This window comes from Girardinichthys multiradiatus, chromosome 5 (genome assembly GCF_021462225.1).
Source record: "Girardinichthys multiradiatus isolate DD_20200921_A chromosome 5, DD_fGirMul_XY1, whole genome shotgun sequence".
Taxonomy (NCBI): domain Eukaryota; kingdom Metazoa; phylum Chordata; class Actinopteri; order Cyprinodontiformes; family Goodeidae; genus Girardinichthys; species Girardinichthys multiradiatus.
This window is the reverse complement of record NC_061798.1, coordinates 12141649-12166980: the sequence shown is the minus strand read 5'-3', so window position 1 is coordinate 12166980 and position 25332 is coordinate 12141649. Positions and strand designations below refer to the sequence as shown.

At 39.4% G+C, this 25332-nt stretch overlaps 1 protein-coding gene across 1 annotated transcript; it reads left to right on the top strand.

The window, feature by feature from the left end:
• The first annotated feature begins 9215 nt into the window (after positions 1 to 9215).
• septin3 (septin 3) lies at positions 9216 to 23352 on the top strand. The gene is made up of 10 exons (XM_047366595.1): positions 9216 to 9408; positions 11189 to 11530; positions 11619 to 11747; positions 16991 to 17072; positions 17209 to 17346; positions 17799 to 17916; positions 18046 to 18141; positions 19028 to 19124; positions 19212 to 19263; positions 20769 to 23352. The coding sequence occupies exons 2-10, from the start codon at positions 11191 to 11193 to the stop codon at positions 20896 to 20898; spliced, it is 1182 nt and encodes a 393-aa protein (XP_047222551.1). The 5' UTR covers positions 9216 to 9408; positions 11189 to 11190; the 3' UTR covers positions 20899 to 23352.
• The last annotated feature ends 1980 nt before the right edge of the window (positions 23353 to 25332 follow it).

Below are 25332 nucleotides of genomic sequence, written 5' to 3'. Positions count from 1 at the left end.
TTGCTATGTTTCTTAGGTTTCATTATGTCTGACTAGCATTTAGTTCCTGCCATGCTTAGTTTTCACTCTCTGTCTATGTTAAGCAATCAGCTTAATTCGGCCCACCTGCACCATGTCAATCAGATTTTGTTTTTCACCTGTGTCTCGCCATACGTATACACCCTCATTCTGTTCATTCCTCGCGGAAACATTACGGATCACTTCACTCTGGTGTCACTCTGCTCATGCCTAGCCTGTCTTGCCTGTTTCTGCTACCACTTGCTTAAGTGAGTTTCGTTTATTAAATCAGTTTACTCACCACCTATGCTCCCTGCTCATCTGCATTTCAGGGTCCCCCGCTACACCGAACATGACAGTATTTAGTCAACAAAAAACTTGTTTATGTTTAGAATTTATTTTGGAGCTAAACTCTTTAATCTCTTTCAACAGTTGTTTTGAATATTTATTTTATTTAAATCTATGTCTAGATATACAGGGGTTGGACAATGAAACTGAAACACCTGTCATTTTAGTGTGGGAGGTTTCATGGCTAAATTGGACCAGTCTGGTAGCCAGTCTTCATTGATTGCACATTGCACCAGTAAGAGCAGAGTATGAAGGTTCAATTAGCAGGGTAAGAGCACAGTTTTGCTCAAAATATTGAAATGCACACAACATTATGGGTGACATACCAGAGTTCAAAAGAGGACAAATTGTTGGTGCACGTCTTGCTGGCGCATCTGTGACCAAGACAGCAAGTCTTTGTGATGTATCAAGAACCACGGTATCCAGGGTAATGTCAGCATACCACCAAGAAGGACGAACCACATCGAACAGGATTAACTGTGGATGCAAGAGGAAGCTGTCTGAAAGGGATGTTCGGGTGCTGGATTGTATCCAAAAAACATAAAACCACGGCTGCCCAAATCACGGCAGAATTAAATGTGCACCTGAACTCTCCTGTTTCCACCAGAACTGTCCATCAGGAGCTCCACAGGGTCAATATACACGGCCGGGCTGCTATAGCCAAACCTTTGGTCACTCATGCCAATGCCAAAAGTCGGCTTCAATGGTGCAAGGAGCGCAAATCTTGGGCTGTGGACAATGTGAAACATGTATTGTTCTCTGATGAGTCCACCTTTACTGTTTTCCCCACATCCGGGAGAGTTACGGTGTGGAGAAGCCCCAAAGAAGCGTACCACCCACACTGTTGCATGCCCAGAGTGAAGCATGGGGGTGGATCAGTGATGGTTTGGGCTGCCATATCATGGCATTCCCTTGGCCCAATACTTGTGCTAGATGGGCGCGTCACTGCCAAGGACTACCGAACCATTCTTGAGGACCATGTGCATCCAATGGTTCAAACGTTGTATCCTGAAGGTGGTGCCATGTATCAGGATGACAATGCACCAATACACACAGCAAGACTGGTGAAAGATTGGTTTGATGAACATGAAACTGAAGTTGAACATCTCCCATGGCCTGCACAGTCACCAGATCTAAATATTATTGAGCCACTTTGGGGTGTTTTGGAGGAGCGAGTCAGGAAACGTTTTCCTCCACCAGTATCACGTAGTGACCTGGCCACTATCCTGCAAGAAGAATGGCTTAAAATCCCTCTGACCACTGTGCAGGACTTGTATATGTCATTCCCAAGATGAATTGATGCTGTATTGGCTGCAAAAGGAGGCCCTACACCATACTAATAAATTATTCGCTGTCTAAAACCAGGTGTTTCAGTTTCATTGTCTAACCCCTGTAGATACAAATATAATATTCCTTCCATTTCACAATTATGCAATACTTTGTGTGTCTATAAATGTAATAAGTCTTTCTTTGCAGGTGGTTCCAACCGGCTTGGTTACGACAAAATGAGTGTTTTTCATCATCCAACTCCTTTGATATCAGGTGCATCTATGTCCTGCAGACAATCAAACGAGCATCCTAAAGTCTGCTTGTCACCTCCTCTTTCTCTGTCTTCTCCTGTGGTCAAGAAGAAAGCTATCCTAATCTCATCATTTGATGAGAAGGGGCTCATCTTTGAAAAGGGCAACACTAAACTCTCAGCAGCCAGCGGGTAAGCAGACGTGTGGATTGTTTTCACTGGGGTTATATGTTTCATAATTTAAAAATATTTTGCTAAATGCCTTTTACATCTGATTTTTTCCCCCTTTAGACCAAGTGATGTAATTTCCTACAAAACCTCATGCCAGCTCATACGAGGTAAAGAATGTTTGTATTCACAGAGAAACAACAGGGAGAGAACTTCAACTCTTCCAAGGACAAAACCCTCAACACACAGCTCTCTGCCTGTCTCTGCCAAGCCCAACATCTGTATTTCCCTTGCTCCACAGCCAAATTCCTCTCCCACACTCCCTACTTTCAAACCAAGACCAAGGGATTCTCTTCTTCTCCCCGCCTCAGTGTTTTGTGATTATTACCCAGTACCGCACCAGCCAGACCCAAAGCCGAGAGTGTCTCCAACTCTGACTGTCCCAACACCCAGACGGAGCCCATCACCCTCAATAGCGCCCGATAGCCAAGAAGAGAGACAACCTTCTCCTGTTGCTCAGGAGAGACATGCTCGATCTATTTCTATATCTAACAGGAAAGTGGAGCATTGCGACAAGGTCAAGAATGAAGTTCTTGACCAAGGAACGTTGCTGGACTTTACTCATCCTGGGCAGAGAAGAGTTGGCAGAGAGCCCCGACATCAGACAGAATCTTACAGGCTCCCTGCAGTATGTCACAGTTCCTACATAGCTCACAGCAAAGTTGGATTGAAGAAAACAGAAATTACAGCAACAGACAGACCCAAGACTCTAAGCAGGAACTCAAACATCGCTACTGTGCCAAAATTAAAACCAATTACAAAACAGGAAAAATCACGTGAACCAAGAGAAGTGACAAGAAGTTCCGATGTTGTTTCAGCAGTGTTTGATGCCCCTTCTATGAGATCAAGACTTCAAAGTAGGTTAGCAGACTACAACCCCAGGAGCAATTTTAGTCACACGTCTTGTACCTCCTTTGATCAGCCATTTGAGCAAACAGAGAGAAAAATGTTGACCAAACTGCTCCCTTCCACAGATTCTCAGATGAGTCTTAATTCAGGCAAAAACAAAACAAGAAGGCCATTTGATTTTGACAATGAAACAACAAGGAAGTCAGAAGTTGCATCTATAAACAGCAAGTCCCCTCAGAATCCAAGACCTGTACCAAACCAGACCCCAAACCAATCTACCAAGACAGATGGACAGAGTGCAGTAAGCCAGTCTGAGCATGCATCAGAGGATTTCAGCTGCCAGTCAAGAGACATCAGTCAGACACCACCGACGTCAAGAAGTCCACACAGATTAAATCAGGTTAAGAAACGTATGGCAGTATGTCAGAGCTTGGGGACCTCCCAACCTGATGAACTTCTATATTCCCAATATGGTTCCTTTTCAGACACTGACCTACAACCTGAAGATCCCTGGAATCAGGAGTTGAATAAGCAAAGTGATAACCACAAAGTTCTGAATCAAACAGGTGTATTTGAAACATCTGACCACAAAGAGGTGCCAACAACACTGCTAGAACACCCCTGGGCCCCATCCATGGCAGGATGTTCATTCAACACAAACAAATCTGGTAACAACTCAAAGAAAGTATCTGACTGGTCACAGCAAATATTCTACCAGCCTTCAGAAGAGACAACAAGACAAGTTTGTCAACAAAAACACCAACCAAACTACTCTGTTCCAGACAGAGCATTTATTACTGAGGATTCAGAGGACCCCAATTACGTCACTATGTACTACCCAGACTCCATGTATGTTGGTGAGTACAGACATATCCAAAACCCTACAATGACTTTAACTGACCAAAGTCAATCCATTGATTAAGACTGGGATGTTATAGTATTTCAGTTCTTGTTTTTATAGTCAATAGGAGTCCACCAATATTGTGTCTGTGGGGGTGGGAGCTCAGGCGAGTGGGGTGGTCGAAGAGGATAGCAGAGGGCTGGAAGAAGCTACTCCTTATCAGCAGACTAACAGACAGGCTCAACAGAGATGTGACCACGTTGGTTAGCAGTCTCTGTCAAGCCGAAGAGCACAGGAAGACATGCAGTTTTCTACACTGGCACATAAACACAGCGAAAACATGCCGAAACAACAAAGCAGAGGGACGTAAGGAGAGCAACTGAGAGATAAAGTGTGAGTGGGCGAAAAGAAAATAGCTTCTTAAGGCTTATTGGGTTGTTGAAATAAATATGGGTGTAGTGGTGAAGTCTCAGATGATAGAGCTCTAGGAGATGGAAAATAATGTATGTGCAGTGTCTTCTTGAGAGATTTTGGGACATATGAGGCTAGTAAAGTGTCATTTTGCATAGGACCAGTATCTCATTGTGGAGCTGCTAATGCAAAATCTATGGGTCCTGCATTCCATTAATTTAAATGGCTTTTATAAAAACTGTCTAGGAAGATTATCCAGTATAGTTGTTTTTCATATGATAAAAACAAAAGCAGATCTCCTCCTGAACTTATTATTGAACTTTCTTTAGTTTCAAAGCTTCAGTCAGGGATAACATTTTGTGTTGTTTGTCTTTTAGTTTGTGGAGCTGTAGCTTTTTACTGTATTTTCAGCTATAAATGCCATTTTGACTTAATGTAACTGTGACATAATTGCCTTGCATACGTTTTCATAGCCCTCGACATTCTTCACATTTAGTCACATTACAAACACAAACATTCATGTATATCAGTGGTGTCCAAATGTTTGGTCAAGGGGTCCAAAATGGTGAAATTGAAAGCACTTGTATGTTTGTTTTTTTCTGAATAAAACTCAAAAACAAAATTATTTTTATTTTTATCTGCTCATTAATGGGCAAAACATGCAATATTTTAACGAAACAAATACTTGTAAGTTATTGTACATCTGAAACATAAAAAGGGTCTCACATGTTTGCCCTATTAAAAGAAAGGCAGACAATTTCCTTTTTTTTTAACTCATTTTTTATTAAATATTCTTAATTATTTCTAATAAATAAGATTTGGATATCGGTCAGTTTTTCTTTGAAAATGCTTGCTGTATGTTGTCAATTTTAATGAACAGGTGCAACCAAGTTTGTTGTTGAGTGAAAGTTGCTCAATGTAAGCAAAAATAAAAGCAGGAAATACAGTATTGTGCAAAAGTTTTAGGCAGGTGTGAAAAATTCTGTAAAGAAAGAATGCTTTCTGATATATAAATGATGATTGTTTATTTTTATAAATTTACAAAATGCTAAGTGAGTGAACCCAAACATACAGCCAAAGTCATTAAGAACTATCTTCAGCATAAAGAACAAGAATTACTGGAAGTTACGGTATGGCCCCCACAGACCCCTGATCTCAACATCAAGTATGTCTGGGATTATATGAAGAAACAGAAGGATGTGAGAAAGCCTACAGAAAATCTGTGGTTAGTTCTCCAAGATGTTTGGAACAACCTACCAGCAGAGCTACTCCAGAAACTGTGTGCAAGTGTACCTAGAAGAACTGATGGTGTTTTAAAGGCAAAGGGTGGTCACACCAAATATTGATTTGATTTAGATTTATCTTTTGTTAATTCACTGCATTTTGTTGATTGATAAAAAATAAATGATTACCACTTCTATTTTTGAAAACGTTCTTTGTTCACGGCATTTTTTCACACCTGCCTAAAAGCTTTGCATAGTACTGTACATGGCCAATAAAAGACAAAAACTATATGTTGTAAGCAATATTTTCCAGTTTAAGATTCTAATTATAAAGTTTACAAAAAAGTGTTCATCTGCATCAACTGCTTGTGTTGGTTGGCCAAATTTGTACCATTGTTGAATTGTGGTCAGGGGTCACACAAAATCATTCCAAGGGCCAATAATGGCCTCCATGCCGCACTTTGAACACCCCTGATGTATATTATTGGGATTTTATGCGATAGACCAGGGGTGGCCAACTTCAGTCCACAAGAGCGGGTGTCCTGTACGCTTTAGATGTGTCTTTGCTCCAACACAGCTGCATTAATGGCTGAACTACCTCCTCACCAAATACTCAGATTTTGCAGAGCCCTGCTAATGAACCATTCAGATGATTCAGATGGGCGGAACTACTGAAACATCTACAACATACACGATCTAGCTCTTGAAGCCTGGAGTTGGCCACCTCTGTGATATAAAGTGATGCATAATTATGTGGACGAAAATACAAATATTTAGTGCCTTGTGTGGTAAACACTGCAAATTGTTGTGAACACACCATCTCTATGGTGAAACATGATAGCAGCAGCATCATGCTATGGGGATGTTGATTGGGTTGCGTTACCATTGACATCGTAGATCACCGGCGTCAAACTCCAGGCCTTTGAGGGCCGGTGTCCTGCTACTTTTAGATGTGCCTCTGCTTCACCACGCCTGAGTCAAATAATTAGGTCATTAGCAGGACTCTGTAGAACTAGACTGCATACTGAGGAGGCAATTCAGCCATTTTGCAAACTTCTACGTTTATCTTCTGCTAAAGCACATAGGGGGCTGCTCGGCCATACCTTTTCCTGGGTTGTCTTTCTGACATCAAGAGATTGACGGTATTACATCTTATGAATTAAGTTAATTTAAATTCATATAATTTTAGACCCAATTGCAACAACAGGGCCCTCTGTATATTACATAATTGGTCATTTTTGGCCTTTTGTGGCTTATGTATGGATCAGAACCACAACTTGTGGGAATAGGATGTACTGTTACATACTAGACATAAGTGTACAATGACTTTAAATTAGATTTCAGTTTAAGCATTTTATGGATATTTATTTTAACTACCCTTAAAACCTACCGTATTTTCCGCACTATAAGGTGCACCGGATTATAAGGCGCACCTTCAATGAATGGCCTATTTTAGAACTGTTTTCATATATAGGGCGCACCGGATTATAAGGCGCATAGAATAGAAGCTACTGCAGTCAAACGTTTGACTGGGGTTGCGTTATGCATCCACTAGATGGAGCTGTGCTAAAGAGAATGTCAACAAAACAGTCAGATAAGTCAGTCAGTCAAACTTTATTAATACACTACAAACCAGCGTTCTGATAACTCCATTCACTCTCATGGTAAGGTCTCCTCTACATACAATTGGAGTCTATGAAGTTGAAGTTGAAATCAAACGTTAGTTAAAACGTGAAAGGGAACTTTTCCCTGATTCAGTAAACACGTAAAAGAAACAGTTTGATGCACTAAATCAAACGTTAGTACATTCACAATATAGTAGCGTTAACTGTTGAATTATCTCGCTGCTGCTCTATTCCCATGTTCGACTGCGTAGCTGACAGCCTTGAATTTGAACTCAGCATCGTAAGCGTGTCTCTTGAAAGGTGCAATTTTGGGGTCGTTATACACACACAAGTAGTGTTGGACTAGGAGTAAGCACAGTACAGGTGTTTACCGCTATTACTTCGGCGACGCCCCTGACTACGGTAGCCGTAATGCTGCAAGCGGTGCGGCTTTGTAGTTTACCAGTCGTACTGAAACATTTTGACAGAGCGCCGTTTACAACCAGTATGGATCAACCAATTAACCAATTGATCCATATATGAGGTGCTCCGGATTACAAGGCGCACTGTCATGTTTTGAGAAAATTAATGGTTTTTAAGTGCGCCTTATAGTGCGGAAAATACGGTACTATACTATCAAGAGAAATAAGTCATATGAAAAGGTTTAAGTACATTGTTGCGAAACGGAAGTAGGAAGGGACTAAATGACAGCACTTGGGTATTAGTTAAGGGTACAAATTAGCAAATGAATAAATTAACCTGAAACTATCTTGGTTATTGTAATTCTGTTTCTTTAGGAAGTAGTCAGTCTGCCATTACAACTAGCTTAAAGTGTCACTACTGGATTTGTACAACTAAAAAAAAGAGCAAATTTTTCGTTAATTTGGCATCTCTTCACTTGCTACAAGTTTACTCTCAAATGTATTTCAGAATTATGTTTTTAAGTTTTTTTTAATGAACTTGCTAGTTTTTATGTGTTTGAAGTCCTGCAACCCTGTCATATTCTCTGAGGTTATTTAATTTCCCTTTGGGATTAATAAAGTATTTATGAATTTAATTGAATTGAAGGTTATAACATCAGAGACTTTTAATTGTTCTAAAGATGCAATGCAAACTTAGAGTTGATGGAGCTTTTGTTCCTGCAGCACAATAACTGTAGAATGCTTTACCAACACACCATAAACAGACAGCTTGACTTCCTGCTTTGAAATTTTGGTAAAATCATACATTTAGACTTTGGCCCCTAGACCCAGTATGAGATTTTGACTATTGGATTATTGTTTTACTTGCTGTTCTACAGTTTTAACGTTTTTGTGTTGCTTTAGAGTTTTTGTGTTTGTATACCTTTTAGTACGGCTACCCAAGGTTGTATGGGGCATTAAGCTGAATTTGGTACGGGGCCCCTCTTCCTTTCAGGAGAATCACCACAACTGACAGTGTTTCAACAGAGATTTGGTAAAATCTGATAGAGGGGGCCACCTTTAATTGGCAGAGTTTAAAAACAATCACAGATATTTGGATATGATTTGCTGAGATCTATTTGTGAACAAATCAAGCTCAAGCACAAAGAAAAGATTAAACTCATAGCATCATATTACAGCTACAGTATGTTAAAACAACAATCAAACAATGAAGATTATTCTTTGCACTTTTACAATGTAAACTTACCAAATCGTTTAAATCTAAAATTTTAATTTTAAACAATTTAAAATATTTTAAATCATCAACTCAATTTTAATAGTAGTCTAATTCTTAATAAACAAATTAAAAAATAGATTTATGATCTGTGTTAAGATTCAAGCATTTATGGGAGCTGATGTTTTGGGGGGCCTAAAGCAGCAGCTTAGTTTGCTTATGCCTTGGACCGTCCGAATCTGCCTTTGAGTCTCTAGCATTTGAGTTTTTAAGTACCTAACTATAAATAAATAACCAATGTATCGTAAGGTAATGTAGGTTTTTAAATTAAATCTCACCATGTAGTGCCGTATTTCAACTTGTCTGTAAAGTTTAAATGTTCAGCATTATTCTGAATATTTAAATAGCTTTACTATTCAAGATCAGCAGGACATTTAGTTATCTAATTATGTCGCAGTCCAGGCCTATAAATAGTGAGCATCACTGTCAACAGACTGTTCTAAAAAGATGTCCCTCTGAGCCAGGGTTACAGTGCGCATGTGCACTGCATCTCCCCACTCCCTGTCCTCTTGTCGCCTTGGCAACAGACAAAGGGGGGTTCTTTCTCGACCGGAGGGAAGAGAGAAAAGGTAGCAGCGCATCACATGACCCTTTCTGTTCTCAGCATCTCTGTGTTTGGTTTTTGGGACCAGTTTTCGGACTCGGTGAGAGCAGCCCGGCTTCTCTTCGCCCTGACGGACTGAACGGGAATCGGTGAGTGTGACGCCGCTGAGCCGACCGTGCTAGCAGCGGGCTAACACAGCCTGCAGGACCAAGAGCACAGACAATGGGGTCGGCAGGGCTGGGAGGGACGGAGCTAACCTTGTGTTTTTATTCAGAACAAACCAAAACTGCGTCTCTGTTCGTATTGCGTTAAAAAAAAACATTAATCTATACTCAACGTGCTTATTTGTCCTTATTTTTAAAAGAACCGTGTTTGTGATAGCACCATCATTTAGTGAATGTTTCAAACACTAAGTGTGGCTTCCCTCCCCGTGGATGTTAGCTCGATTTTAGTGCTGAAATGTTTCTAACAATACCTCTCTGAGATGGGATTATATGAAGGGAGCGGAGAGGGAGCAGTGCATGATGACCACTGGCTGGAGTAACTCAAAGTGACAGCCACTGCCTCTCTGACCTATGCTTTCTGCATCTGTGACCGACTGAAGGCAACAACAACTGGCCCTTCTATATGAACGCCCCAAGTTCTCATCAGTATCTCTGGCTCAGCCTCAGCAGGCACGTTTCTGCAATTATCTGCTGCTTGCTGCACCAAGGGGCTCGTTTCACGAAACATTTTTTACCTAAATGTTTGACTGATCTGGGCTGCTTCCCAAATCCTGAGATTATACATCATTATGTTCTGATGCAGGAGCGATGGACTCCAGCTTTTGTTTCTGCTCCTCTAAAAATAGTTTTCACTATGTTCTGTTCAAGTGTCCAAAAGCTGTAACATTTAAACAGAAGTTTTCATACACCTGAACTTTCTCACACTTTGGCAACTTTTTGTACAACCTCAAACCTTTTTCAGCCCTCCTAAGCCAATACTTTCTAAAACACCTTTTGCTACCTTTTTAGCATCACGTCTTTTGCCGTATGTTTCTACCAGTCTTTGCACATCTGGACACTTACACTTTTACCCATTCTTCTTTGTAAAATAGCTCAAGCTCAGTCAGATTTCACATCTTGCAACAGATTATTACCTCCCAAGATGGTTTAAGGGCGTAATATTGGTGGCCGGAGTTCAACACCAAATTCCATGTTGGGACCTTTCAGTTGATCACGATGTATATAAGACAAATTGAACAAAAGGACGATCTGAAAGAGGGCTTAGGATTGTGTTTTGTAGCAACAAACACTCCAGGGGGATCTGCCATGGAAAGGGTTGTTCAAAAGCACCTCATATACATTGTTAGGTACAGTGAAGGGTCTATGTTGCTGTGGGTTTCTCTTCCAAATGATCTGAACTCTACAATAGGCACCTCCAAACAGCTCCACTCTTGGTTGTCCCTCTCTAACATAAACTCTTGTTTATGCTGTTACTGTCCTCCAGTAACATTATTTCATGTCATTAGAAAACTGAAGTCCACTTCTAATGTTGTAAGATACTAAAGCTGATCTGATTTCGCCCCATCCTCTATATTCTTTGCCAGCTGTCTCTGTGTTGGAGGGATTTGGCCCCAAAAACAAACATTTCAGGGGCTCACTTAGAGGTATAAGCTGTTTCTGCAAATGCATCTTGGTCAGATTTAATTCTGGACTTTGACTAGGCTATTCCGAAACCTACTTTTCATCTTTAGCCATTCAAAGTTGGACTTGCTGAAGTGCATATCAGCTTGAAGCCTATGATGGTTTAAGCTTTAAGCTGGCTGCAAAAGCCCATTTCTTCAATATAGAGCAACTATGGGGACAGGAAGCCTTAGCTGCTCTACTGGCCTACTTCTTAGTAATTTCTTCACGTGTCCTTTATTTTTGTCTTTCTCCATCTCTGCAGACATGTCAGACATAGTTCCACCAGAGGTTAAACCCAAGCCAGCTGTCCCTGCCAAGCCCCCAAATGTGGGAGCTCACTCCCCTTCTAGTCCCTTTCCCCCCCAGGGCCCAGGTGTTGGAGGAGGTGGCATTGTTGCTCCACCTACAAGTGCTATTCCGGTTCCCATCGGAAGTCATGGTCCAAGCCATGCTGGCAGTCACAGTGTGGGTCATGGTCATGGAGGCTCCCACAGCACCGGAGGGGGCTCCACTCTGCTTGGTTACATTGGTATTGACACCATCATTGAACAGATGAGGAAGAAGACCATGAAGACTGGTTTTGACTTCAATATCATGGTTGTTGGTATGTCACAGTAGATCCAATTTCTCTAAATTTACCCCATCTCATCTTTAGCTTCTTCAATTTCCAACTTCCATTAAATCCCTCTCAGGTCACAGCGGCCTTGGAAAGTCCACCCTAGTGAACACCTTATTCAAGTCCCAGGTGAGCAGGAAGAGTGCAGGATGGTCACGTGATGAGAAGATCCCCAAAACCATGGAGATCAAGTCAGTGTCTCATGGTGAGTAAAGAAAGAAATATCGTTTCGTCCGAACCCCTCTTTTATTTACATTAAGATTAAATATACATAATCTAGCCCAGGAACATAAAGGTTACTGACCCAAACTTAGAGGTGGCTTTTCTTAACTTCAAGGTTACTTTCTTGAACCTAGTAGGAACATTCTTGAAGCGCTCATGGACCATACTAACAAGGCCTTTTTTCGAAACATTTCAAACCTGTTTGTGAAGAAAAACGTAAAACTAATATTTAAGTTACAAAAACTCATCTCTATACTTTTTTTAGTAATTGTCCTTGCAGTAGTGGGGTAGTAGTAGCCCAAACACAAAGACTGTTTGTCTGCTGTCACAAACAAACAAAATACAAATTTTTATGTGTGATTTTACTATATATTTATTCAAATTTTAATTAAATTCCCCAATTAAATTATTCCACTGTGTAATAATCTGAGACCTTTAAAATATGTTAAAAAATGTTATATATCTATATCTATATATGTATATAGATATATATACATATACCCCGATTGTAAGGCGAACTCCCGCTTTCTGAGACTTATCTCATTAGATCTGAAAAGTAATTAGTAAGAACTAGAGAGGTCTAGAAAGTCCCCTCAAAGTTCCAAGAAAGTAAAATTTAAGTTAAAGGAAATTAGGGACCTTGTGAATTTATTTTATAGTGTATGATTATATCTACTATAGTCATAATATTAGTAATATGGTGACTGACAAAAGAGATAATTGAGAGTTTTCATATGAGACTAATCTAAAAGCTATGTTTTGTCTCTGTTGCAGAGATGTTCTTTCCTTGGACTGTATATTTATTTATATTTCCTGGTCAAGCTAGTTAGAGTAAATAAGTTATTAAGAATATTGTGCAGGTAATTAAATGTGGAGACCTGGCTGATATTTGCCCATTTAGGGAGATCAGCTCTAATAATGACACAGAAATGGGTTTCATCTAATGTAATACCTAATATCATCTGACATAATACAAACAATTAGCTTCTGGTTTGTGTTGTACTTTCAGTGACTGGAGGCTTTTGATGATAGGACAGAGCTCTCAAGTTTCATGAAACGTTCAGAGTGAGATTATGTCTGCTGGTGTCTAAGTAACTAGAGATTACGGGTGTTTGGCCGCAGCAGCGGTCCCTCTAGCTCACTCTTTTCTCCCAACAGTTTTATTAGGAAAATTGTCTAATTTTACATCATCCTTGCTACAAAAAAACCACAAATAGAAGTCATGACAACTGGTTTATCTAATAAAGGACAGATTTAGCCAAATACATAAATTAAACTAACGCATTTGAATCAAAACGCAGAAGTTTTTGAAATGAATGTAGCCCACTGCATTTCAGGGGACATTCATTTGTCAGTGTTCAAATGATAGTTTTCATACTCTGAAGTGTCAGAATGTTAGTTCTGATTACTAAGATTTAATATCCAGTATGATGACCTTTCTGAAAACAGTCATCAGAATATGACTGAATGTTTCAGCTGGACAGACTCAACGGCGCTCTCTGCTACTACATCTGATGATCACAGAGTCTGATTTAACTCTCTTTGGCTGCTGTAAGCCAACGCAGGGGGGCAGGGAATTGTGCGACCCGCTGCAGTCAGATTCTGATTATTCTGATTGTAGCAGCAAGTAATTATTGTAGCTCAAACTCACAAGTGTTCAAGCTTATACATTCTAGCCTGCCTATTCTATTTTTCTGATGTACGTATTAATAAATACAGAAACTAAGGAATACAAATATCTTAAGAGGGGGCTGCACGGCGGCGCAGTTGGTAGCACTGTTGCCTTGCAGCAAGAAGGTCCTGGGTTCAATTCCTGGCCTGGGGTCTTTCTGCATGGAGTTTGCATGTTCTCCCCGTGCATGTGTGGGTTCTCACTGGGTACTCCGGCTTCCTCCCACAGTCCAAAGACATGCCTGTTAGGTTAATTGTTCTCTCTAAATTGCCCTTAGATGTATGAATGAGTGTGTGTGTGGTTGTTTGTGTGTTGCCCTGCGATGGACTGGCGACCTGTCCAGGGTGTAACCCGCCTCTCGCCCATAGACTGCTGGAGATAGGCACCAGCTCCTCCGTGACCCACTTTGGAATAAGCGGTAGAAAATGACTGACTGGAAAACGTAGTTATCAGCTGATAATTTATTTCAGTTCCAACGTCCAACCTTCGTATGTTCTTTGTCTTCCCGGTCTATTTCTTCGCGCATTGCTGAATGTAAAAGGGATCCTGTAATCCCAACATGCACTTTGTCCACCAAGATGTGAACAAGGCAGAAACAGCTCCGCAGAACTTAGACTGAGCTCTGAACTGGACGGGCTTTGTTTGGAGGTGTGTACTGGGAGTTTTGGTATCGATCCAAACCGATCAAATACAAGGCTAGTATGGACAATACCGATTCTTTGCCTGAAATGTCATGACCTTGAATAATTTTATGATTTTCCCTTTGGTTAGTTGCTTATTATTATGATAAAACAAAGGACAAAGATTATAGGCAAATAAACATGTTTTTATTAACTACATTAATATAAAAGAATGTAACAGTATAGAAATACTAAAATAATTCCCTAATATATGGATCTTTGTGAATTATCTAAGTAAAATAACAAAATGATTAAGACAATTAAGGCTGTAACTGTAATCTGCATGTAGCCTACATAGGAATACTATTTTTCCTTTAACAGTTAACACAAAAGGTTATTATTTTCAGGCATACTCATATTTCAGGGTTAAGGTGTATATCTTTATGTACGTGTATATTTTTGAGTTTCAAAAAACAATTAAGTTTGCTTTTGAACTGGCTGAACATATAATCGTTGATAACAGTATTCTAAAATTGTATCTCTGATCAACAATTACACTGTTGAAAACATTTCTTTATGATAGAGATTATCTGAAAATTCTTGATTTTTGACTGAAAAGCCTCTGCCAGAGACCTCTGGCTCTGCATCGGAGGTCTGGTTTAAGGATCTCCCTCCTCCTCCTCCTTCCTTAACTATTTTTTTACAGCTCGGAGTTCTCTCGAGGCGAGTTTGAACTGTTTTATGTCTGTGTAAATTAGTGGTGTTCTCACAGTAGCGAAAGATTTTTCTGCACACATCATGTGGCAGAGTCCTTATCAGCTGCACTGAATAACGCTTCTTCTCTCTCTCTCTCTCTCCTCCATCACGGAACTGCTGTCAGTGATGGCGGAGAGATAGTCGGTGGGAAATAGTCTCCACATTGAACTGTTTTATATGTGGCACAATGCTCCAACCAGCCAGTCGTGAGTGATAGCATACCATACTCAGCCAGATGGTGAACATGTAAATGCTCACGCAAGTTTGTCGTGTTTGAATCCTTTCCTGGCACTATACGTCTGCACAAGCGGCACACGGCTTTAGTTACATCCTGTGGTTCTCTTTCATGCAGATTAAAGCCAAAGTAATCCCAAATAGGAGGCTTGCTGTGTTTTGATAACTTTTTGATATTTTTTGATAGTTGATTTTAAAGATTTTGAGGTTTATTAGATATACTGCCCCCCCTTATCTTACTTAGGTAAGTCCACCTAAACGTTCTAAACAAACCTGTGTTCCCCTTGTTTGTGTTTGGCAGGGACCAGTAAACACTTGAAAAGAAATGATGTAAAATCTGATGAAATATTTCCCAGCTAATTAGGGTAATGGACAGTCACTTTACCTTAACCTTATAAGATATAAAAAGAAGCAAGCCACAGAGGCTGGATTTTTCAGAAATAGACATCGAGAGTTCACTACTCTGAGAAACGGTTCAACATTGTGTATTTTTTAGATATTATACCTTTGGATTTCTTTATTTTTTGCTGAAGATCACTATCTTGTTGAGTAGCCCAGTTCCAGTTTAGCGTTTGGACAGATGGTCTGACAGTGATGCCAAGAAAAATTTGATACACTGCAGGAATAATACATGAATCTCTGACTGCAAGCTGTCTAGTCCTTGAAGCAGTGGAGAAACCCCCAAACTTAGCACTTATATGACTGTTTTAGGGTCAGTAACTACCTCTTAGACTCTTTCTTCCAAAAGGTCTGCTCCATGAAAACATTTTGAGTATACAGAAACAACTATCAACAGAATATTCCCCTCTGTTTACCACTCTGCTCTTGGGTCAAATTAGGTAAAGCCTGAAGTCACCAAACTGCACTGCTTGTAGCTGATTTAAGGCAAATCTTTCAATATTAAACTCAAACTAAACTCACCCATAACCCAAAGCGTAAGTAAGGCAGGTTCCGTTTTTATTACAACAGATGCACCGATCTGAGATTTGAAACTGATTCACAATCTCTATGTTTTAAAAGTATTGACCTGCCAGTATTGATTTTAGCTAATTGATGTTGCTGTAAAACAAGGTTTTGCAAATATGTTATAACAAAGACATAAAGGAGTATTTGCTGTTAGCAGTAATTAGCGTGCCTAGCTTAAGTTACTGTAAACATTAGTCTCTGAGTGTATACCTTAGAGGATGTAGACCCTAACCTTAACTTTAGGATTTTCCTACTGTCAGTATTTCCAAATCCATCACTTTCCAGGACAGACTGAGGAGTGCTCAATAGGATGAAACAGAGGAAGCCTTCCGGTTTTCTATTCCTGCTGTCTTACTTCCTGTTTAAAAGTTGCAGCTGGAGTTACATACAGTTTGCTTTTAAGCACCTCTTGTACTTCCTTTTTTAATACATTACAAAAACTGAAAATGGCTTACGTTGAGTCTTCTTCCCTTAGTAACAACTTCTACTCTGAAAAATGTCATTGTTAGCACAGCCTGTTAGCTCTTAGGTATGATGTGTTCACTGATCAAAATAAGATCTGACTTTTGGGTTCATGACTGTCTGGGTACCAATCATGGTTTGTCAAGCTGAAAATCAACCATTTCTGGTTGGTGCATCTCTACTGATAAAAGAACTGGATCAATACAATATATATATGATCATACTTCAAGATAATGCCATAGATCGCAACTAATGAAGAGGATTTGTCTTTTTTGTTAAATGCTTCAAAATGATCCAATAGCTGCCTGCAACATAGCTTTATCTAAGATAAACAAGGTTTATATTGCATATTTCATGTTCATGGGGGGCTGACTTTAGGGCCACTGTGGGGGTCACATAAATGGGCTTGCCTAATGCAACATTCATGCAAGAACCACCACTGCTTGTCTGTACTTAAATGACAAATCACCCTCATGTGGTTCAAGGGCCATTTTTGGTTTGTTTTTATTGTTGCAGTGATTGAAGAGGGTGGGGTCAAGATGAAACTGACAGTTGTTGACACTCCAGGCTTTGGAGACCAAATCAACAATGACAACTGGTAGGTTGCTTAATGTCTTCTCTTATAGGAATAACATATTTTTTCTTGGGTTTTCTCTGTGCTAAACTGTACATTTGAGCTCCAAAGTGCAGCAGTGCTCATAACATTTAAAATTCATACTTTTTGTGTCTCACAGCTGGGAACCCATTTCTAAGTACATCAATGAGCAGTTTGAGAAGTTCCTGAAAGAAGAGGTGAACATCACCAGAAAGAAGCGAATCCCTGACACCAGAGTGCACTGCTGCCTTTACTTTATTCCCCCGACTGGACACTCGTGAGTAAAACTGATTTTTAACAAGAAAAATCACTCATGCAGGCCAGAAACCACCTCCATGCAGTGTGCTTGTCTTCATTCAAAAACATCTCACATTTGAAAAAAAGAGCCATAAATAACGTGTTTTTACATTATGTTCCAGTAAGCACCTACTGTACATCTCCTCTCAGCACCTCACAATTAGCTGCTACTGACAACTGTGAAATTGCTCCTTAATGGCTAAATGGCTGCAGTCTTTTGTATATCCCTGCCAGTTTGCCTCTTCCTTCTCAGTCGGGAAAATCTAGATTGACTGGAGGCTTTGTAAACACTCAGATACAAGTTGGACCACAGGGCCATTGTTAGCTCTTTCAATCATTTCTTTACTCTTTTTTGGGGGGGATGAGCTGTCCTGTAAAATGTTTGTCATGTAACTACTTGCAGTCCTTATTCTCGCTCCACGTCTGTTCTAGTCTTCGACAACTAGATGTCGAGTTCATGAAGCGCTTGAGTCACTCGGTAAACATCATTCCTGTGATTGCAAAGTCTGACACAATGACCCTCGAGGAGAGACAAGAGTTCAAACAGCGCGTGAGTCTGATCATTGTAGCTGCTGTAACATCTGTTTAACAGGAAAGACAACTCATTTTACCAAAAATGTTTTCAAGTCAAGATGTTGTGAGGGTTCTAAAGCCGTCTTTGCCTTCGGTCACGCTGCAGGTCAGAAAGGAGCTGGAAATGAACGGGATTGAGTTTTACCCACAGAAAGAGTTTGATGATGATATAGAGGACAAGAGTGACAACGACAAGATCAGAGTATGTGTTCATGTTTCCTTTCTTTCTGTCTTCTCCATCTAATCCCAATAAATACAGATGCACCGATCACCAGGATTGGTGGCTGATTTGCAATTGTTTTTGTAAAGAATTAACCAGCCAAAATTGACCATAACCAATTCTGATTTGTTTTAAGATCTATCATAAAAAGATATAAGCATTTAAATTATTTTTCTAACTTTCCTGATGTGAACAGTTATTTATTCAAATAAGAAGAGGCAAGGCCACACCGTGTGCATGAGAGAATAGTCGGAAAACAGGATTTTTCTATTTTTTAAAGCAAAAACAAGATGATTACAGAGTTTAGAATCTTTATAGCAAAGATCCTTGCTTTAATTATGACATTTCCAAGTCTAGCATGTTCCCTGACAGGCAGAAGATGAAAGCTCAAAGGATAAAACAGAACAACTTTACTATGATACACTCAGCCTTCCTGTTATCTCTTGAATGTCTCTGCCCATGTTGTAGCAGCCTAAATGAACAGCTGACATGGATCTGTGGAAAACAGATTCTCTTTAAACACGTTCTTACTACTTGTTCTTCTTCTGATTTTATCTTTAAACACCTTTCTGATAATACAAATAGCTAACTATGGGTCTTCTTCCCTCAGTAGCAACGTTCACACTAAAGAGTGTTATTAGTGGTACCTGTGATCACTTAGGTATTTGGCCTTCACTGAAAAAGATTACATTTTTTATTTCCAGACCAGCCTATCTCTGGTCAGGACAAGTCGAACTAAAAATCGTCCAATTTTGGTTACGGTTTCTCAATGCGTCCAATCTTTTGAGGAGTGTGAGGCAGGGGGATATTTTGCACAACTGTTTCATCTCATGAAGCTTAATCAGTGCTGAAACATATCAATCTGCAGGAAACGATGCCCTTTGCTGTGGTTGGAAGTGATAAAGAATACCAAGTGAATGGAAAACGAGTCCTGGGGAGGAAGACACCGTGGGGAATCATAGAAGGTGAGCATTGTTGAAGAAATTATGTGTTTTTACCACAGAAATAAAAAGAATGTTGTTTTGATAGTGTTTTTCTGTTTTTGGTCTCAGTTGAAAATCCAAACCATTGTGAGTTTGCCCAGCTAAGAGATTTCCTGATTAGGTAAGACCATCTCCTGAAGCATATTTAAATGCCAACTGTATAAACTGGATTAAAACATTTATTGGACTAAATCAACATTTAGAAATGCAACTGAAGTCATCATCTCACCAGGATGAATTCTGGGTATATTAAGGCTGTTTGATTAACTGAGATGATCTGTTTGTACCAAAGCTTTTGCAACCACACTAGTCATTATACAGCAGTGCTTTTAGATAGCGACTATAGGACTGACCTCTTATCATGTCGATCTACATTTGTACTTGGTGGCACCAATTGTTGAACATATCTGAAGTGAACTGGTTTCAAGTTCAATTCATCTGAGAGATTCCAATTGCCTTATGTAAATAACACATACATTAACACATCTTCATCTCATACAAGAGAAAATACGGTGTCCCTCAGGGGTTTGATCTAGGTCCAATTCTGTTCTCACCAAATATGCTTTCTTTGGGCAATATTATCAGGAAACACAGCAACTGCTTCCACTGTTATGCTGATGATACCCAGTTGTTCCTATAAATGAATCCACATGAGACCGATCAATCTACTGACGTTATACACTTGTTTTGTATATGTGAGAAACAGGACAATATGTAGTTTTGTTAAATTCCTTTTAAAATTGAACTTATTGTTCTTGCTATGACTGTCAACCCCAGATATAACTAAACTGGTCACGTTGTTCAGGAACCACCTAGGCACAACCTCACCATGAACTGGAAACTGCTGGTACACCAGCATCACTGTCTACAGGGTAACACATTTTATATCAACATGAACCAAGTGGATGCCGACAAAGCAAAAAGTTCCTGCTCTAAAATCAACTTTTACAAGCTTAACTGAAATTTGACACTATCTTCATGGAGAAGTCAAATGCCTTCTGGAGAAAAGGAGGAGATAAAGATTAAGCTATTTGACAGGATATATGTTTGGATGAGTCAAGGTAATGTTTTCAATGCTAAGAAAACGTCAAGAACGGTAGTGGTAGCATCATGCTGAGGGTCCGTTGTGCTGCCTTTGGTACAGGTGCATTGTACAAAGTAGAAGGAATAATGAAGAAGACTACTTCCACATTCTTCAGCTTTACCTCAAAGCAACTGCTAGACAGTTAAAATTTAGACTGAATTGGGTGTTTCAATAGGACAGTGATCCGAAACACATCAAAACTGGGTTTGGAAATGGATGAAGCAGGATAACAATCTTCAACGATGTCCCTGACTTCCACCCTATTAAAAGTTTATGGACTATGTTTAATAGTGCAAGTGCATGCCAGGAAACAAACCATTTAAATGTGATCTAAGTGATCAAATATCAGCCAGATTTGAGCCAAAAACTGGCTGGTGGACACAGCTGGCTAAGGGACATTGAACCTACTTTTTGTGGGAGTGAATGTTTATATCCAGGTCTTGTTTGTTATGTAATCCTTGCAGCCCCCCATACTAATGCTTCCCTGTTTGAAACTGACTCCAGAACTGTCCTCTTCGTGTTTTTGCACATCCTTTCTGCAGGTCCCACCTCCAGGATTTAAAGGAGGTCACTCACAACATTCACTATGAGACGTACCGTGCCAAGAGATTGAACGAGAATGGAGGTCTGCACCCCATCACTTCAAATGCCACCCAAGAAAGCAACCTGTAGTCAGTCAGTGACAGAAATGGTCAACAAGAAAACAGTGCAATGAAGCTCATATAGGAATCTATAAGAAAACAAATCATGATTTCCACCCCAGGTTTGCTGCATGAGTGAAATCACTGTTATTAGTCTCTAAAACTTGGTATTGACTCTGTTTGCCTCCCTCTCCGTGTCAACCCATCTGAAGTATGCACATATTCCCTGAAGGGACCCCAACTGCTGAGGTTTTAATGAAAAATCTGTGAGAGGCTTTGGTTTAGAAAAAAACCCATATCACTTCAGTACCACGGTCCCCTCATTCAGGCTGCCTTTGACCTGTGCATAGCAGTTGGTTTTAGGTGATACTTGCCTTCAGCTCCTCCCTCCCTTCCAATTGCAAGAACTATTGAAGAGAGTCAGCAGTGTAGATTCTGTCAGCATGTAACAACATATCAAACTAAGCTCAGATTAGCACTCTAAAGCCATTTTCTCTCCGTTTTCAGTCTACATCTCCAGCTTGGTCGTGGATAGTTACAGTATTGTCACAGGTCAGGTGTTGATCTATAACACCGAACCATAGACATATATTAACTAATACGATCTCCAGCCAAATGATTATTATTATTATTTTCTCCAGGACATATGATCCATATTACCTGGTCTTTACTTCGCATCCATTCCCCATTTGAGTTTTTACGCAACATTAGTGATTACTGCTTAAATTGACAAATTTCAAAGCAGCTTGCTGTTTTTTTTTTTTCTGTTTTGTCACTTTTCTGTAATGTGTTTAATGACAGCAACAAAAATGTCAAATTTTGAGTTTCTGTGTAGGAATAACTTATAAGAGAATAGTGAGTCTAATTTTTTAGTCTGGGTGTAAAACACTGTACTATTAATACCTTCTGACCCTAATGTAATATGTATGTTCTCATAACAATGTAAAGGCAGCAGGAGATTAAGTTAAATTGTGGTTGGCATACAGATAAGAGGTAGACATGCCCCAGTTAATTGGTCAGAGATCAGAATTGGATCGGCTCTGATCAATGATGAGAAGGTCAAACGTCTCGTTCCTATGTATTAAATGCATCAAAACTAAGAACAAATTTTTGGTCTCTAACCGTATCAACCAATAGCATGTTGATGCTCTTCCTTTTTTATCTACATGGATAAGAATTGGAAATAAGACTTGGACGGATGTAATCTTGTAACATCTGTGCATTTTAAAAAGGGGGACAGGAGCAGTATCAGCCATATTACATTACAGTAGACTAGTGGGAATGATGCCGCTCATCAAGCAAGAGTGTTCACTGAATAGGCACAGAAAACAGTTGCATTGGCCTATTATGCTCTTGCAGTGACACCTTGTGTATTTTTTATGTAGATTATCATAGATTCAGATGGATTTTAGTTATTGTGAATATTTTTACACTTAAACAAAGGAAAGGCTTTTAGATTCAGGGCAGTATTTACTTCAATCAACTATTGGATATAGCATTTGAGGGACACTCATCTGTACACTAAGGTTTTCCTTTAATCACATGCTCTGACCTTACTTACCCTTCTTAGTGGCCACAAACAAAAACATTTTCCATTTGTGTCACCAGTGTATTTTGCATGGCAGGGAACATACTTATAGAAATCTGAACAAGATTCTTAAGATATCTGCAAAATAAACTGGTTTGTTGTCTGTTTTACGAAGCGTGAGAACAGCGAAAGTATTTGCACTGCCAGTTTTACAAAAAAAAAACCAAATCCTCCTGCTTACCACTTGGTGGCAGCACTCTGCAACAATAAGATTGGTTTTACAGATTTAAAACATCTGATGCTCTGACGCTCTTCTTTTTAATTTATCCGATTTTCTTTCCTGAAAAGGTGTACAAAACCTGCCGACATATCTCTTCATATCAGGTTTATGATAAACTTTAATGTTAAATACTCAAATGTGTGCACTGAATTAAGCGAGCTGTAAACGTGTTTACCACGTTTTCTTCGGGACTTCAAGATTTCTAAAAGTTCTGCCATGTACATTATATGCTGTGGAGAACAATTATGCCAAAACTAAATGATAGTTCAGTAAATCAGTCATTATAGTCACACATGTCAGTATGATGTCGGGCAAAGTGGTCGTAGTTGTGAGTTTAGTGCAATCAGGGGTCTAAAAGCAGAATTTTGTGGCAAAGTGCTTGTTTGTGCATGCGTGTATCTGTGCAGCCAGTCACCATCATTAACTGAATATTTCTGAATGTGTGGTCTGTGCATTGAACTGGTGTCTTATTGGGTTAGGACGCTGCTGTCTGAACTCCTGTAACTCCTTTCAGTCAGTATAACTTCAACATGGTCACTTATTTATTGACAACTTTTTGCAAAGTTGACGTGAAACATTTAGGGTATCATTTCCAATGTTATTTGGCATTATTTATACATTGGTGTTTTATCATTGTAATTTCTTTATTTAATAAATGCACTTCTCCATGTTTTTAATTTTCTTCTCCTCATTTATTGATTCACACTATATTAACCTAAGTTGAGTTGTTATTTCATCCGCTGCTAAATTGCATATATAATGAAACTGTATTGATCTAGGAGGTACACCATATGACTGCAAAAAAGTCGTTTAATAGAATAGAAAACACAAACTGATAAAAATACCAACAGATAACACATATTCTGTAAAACAAGTGCATACATGTAAAGTAAATACAGTGCTTCACAAAAGTATTCATACCACTGAAGTTTATCACAGCGCCAGTTTATAAACACAAACTTTTATGTGTTTTATTTTATGTGATTTTATGTGATAGACCAATAGAAAATGGTGCAAAATTGTGAAGAGGAAGAAAAAGGATACATTCCATTTACACACATTTTCAAGATATTTTATGAATGAAATCTATATAATGTGACATGCATATGCATTTACCCCCCTTTAATCTGATTACCCTAAATAAAATTCAGTGTAGCCTTTGGAAGTGAGCTAATTTGTAAATACAGTCCCCCTGTGCGTAATCTCAATATAACTCAGCTGTTTTAAAGACCTCAGAGGTTAGAGAACATTAGAGAACAGACAGCATCATGAAGACCAAGGAACACAGCAAACAGATCAGAGAGAAAGTCAGATGGACATTTAATATAAAACAATATGCCAAGCTTTGAACATCTCAATCATTTAAAAATGGATAGAGTATGACACAAATGGAAACCTACCAAGACATTGGTGTCTACCTAAACTAACAGGTCGGGCAGGAAGGAGTATTAATCAGAAAAGGAGCCAACATACCCATGGTAACTCTGGTGGAGCTTCAGAGATCCACTGCTCATGTGGGAGAATTTGGTGATAAGACCACTATTGGACATGGAAGAAGAATGCCATGGTTGAAAGAAAGCCATATAAAGTTGTTTTTGCAGTTTGGTGTAAGACATGTAGGGGACACAGCAAACATAGAAAAATATGCTCTGGTCAGATAACACCAAACTTTCCAGTCTACATGAAAAACACTACATATGGCAAAAAAAAAACAACAATGCTGCTCATTGCATTAAACGCCATTCCTAGAGTGAAAACTTTGTGGGGGCAGCATCATGCCATGGGGATGCTGATCTTTAGCAGGATCATAGAAGCTGTTCAGTGTGGATGGGAAAATGAATGGAGCTAAAAAGAGGCCAATCCTGGAAGAAAACCTATATGAGGCTGGAAAAGGCTTAAAACTGAGGTGGTGGGTCACCTTCTCGCGGGATAACAAGCCTAAACAATACATACATGTGCAAAACTGGTGGGCTTTTTACACATTTTAACCAATAGATGGTGATTTCATTCCTCTCACTTAGTTTGACTTAAAGCTTTTTCTTGATTGCCTTTGAAGAGATCTTCTCTCCCTGCTCTGCAGCTCCATCATGGTGGATTCATGGCCATCGTTTCTGGAGAAGCACCTCAACATGAAGTGGAATTACCTTTCTGTCAAATGTCTGAGAAAGAAACATACTTAGCTTCCTAAATATCTTTCAGAACAATTGCTTGTAAAATGCCAAGCTGAATCTGGTTCAGTAAAAAGGTTTATTTTTTGAACATGCAAACAACAGTACATCAACCAATGAGTTTTCTTGAGAAAAACTGAGTTCTAGTCTGATACAGGTGTCTTATTTGCAAACCCGCACCTGAGAGCTGCAGTAACCATGTTTTTTTCTGGCCAAGATCCAGCTCCTTTTTAAGACGGAACAGAGAACCAATGATGTCATATTTCCTTAAAATCGTGGTAGGTTATGTATAAACACCCCTTCATGTATAACTCATTGAACCATTCTTGGCATGATGTAATGTGAGGAACATGTGAGGCTGCCTCTTTTCTTCTTAGCTAGTTTCCTTTTACAAGGTCTGATCAGTAGAGCATTAGAGATTGATCCCCCATTGGGGCCTCTTATCTGCTCAGCCTGACTTCTCCACAGCAGTTAATTCAGAGTTCAAGA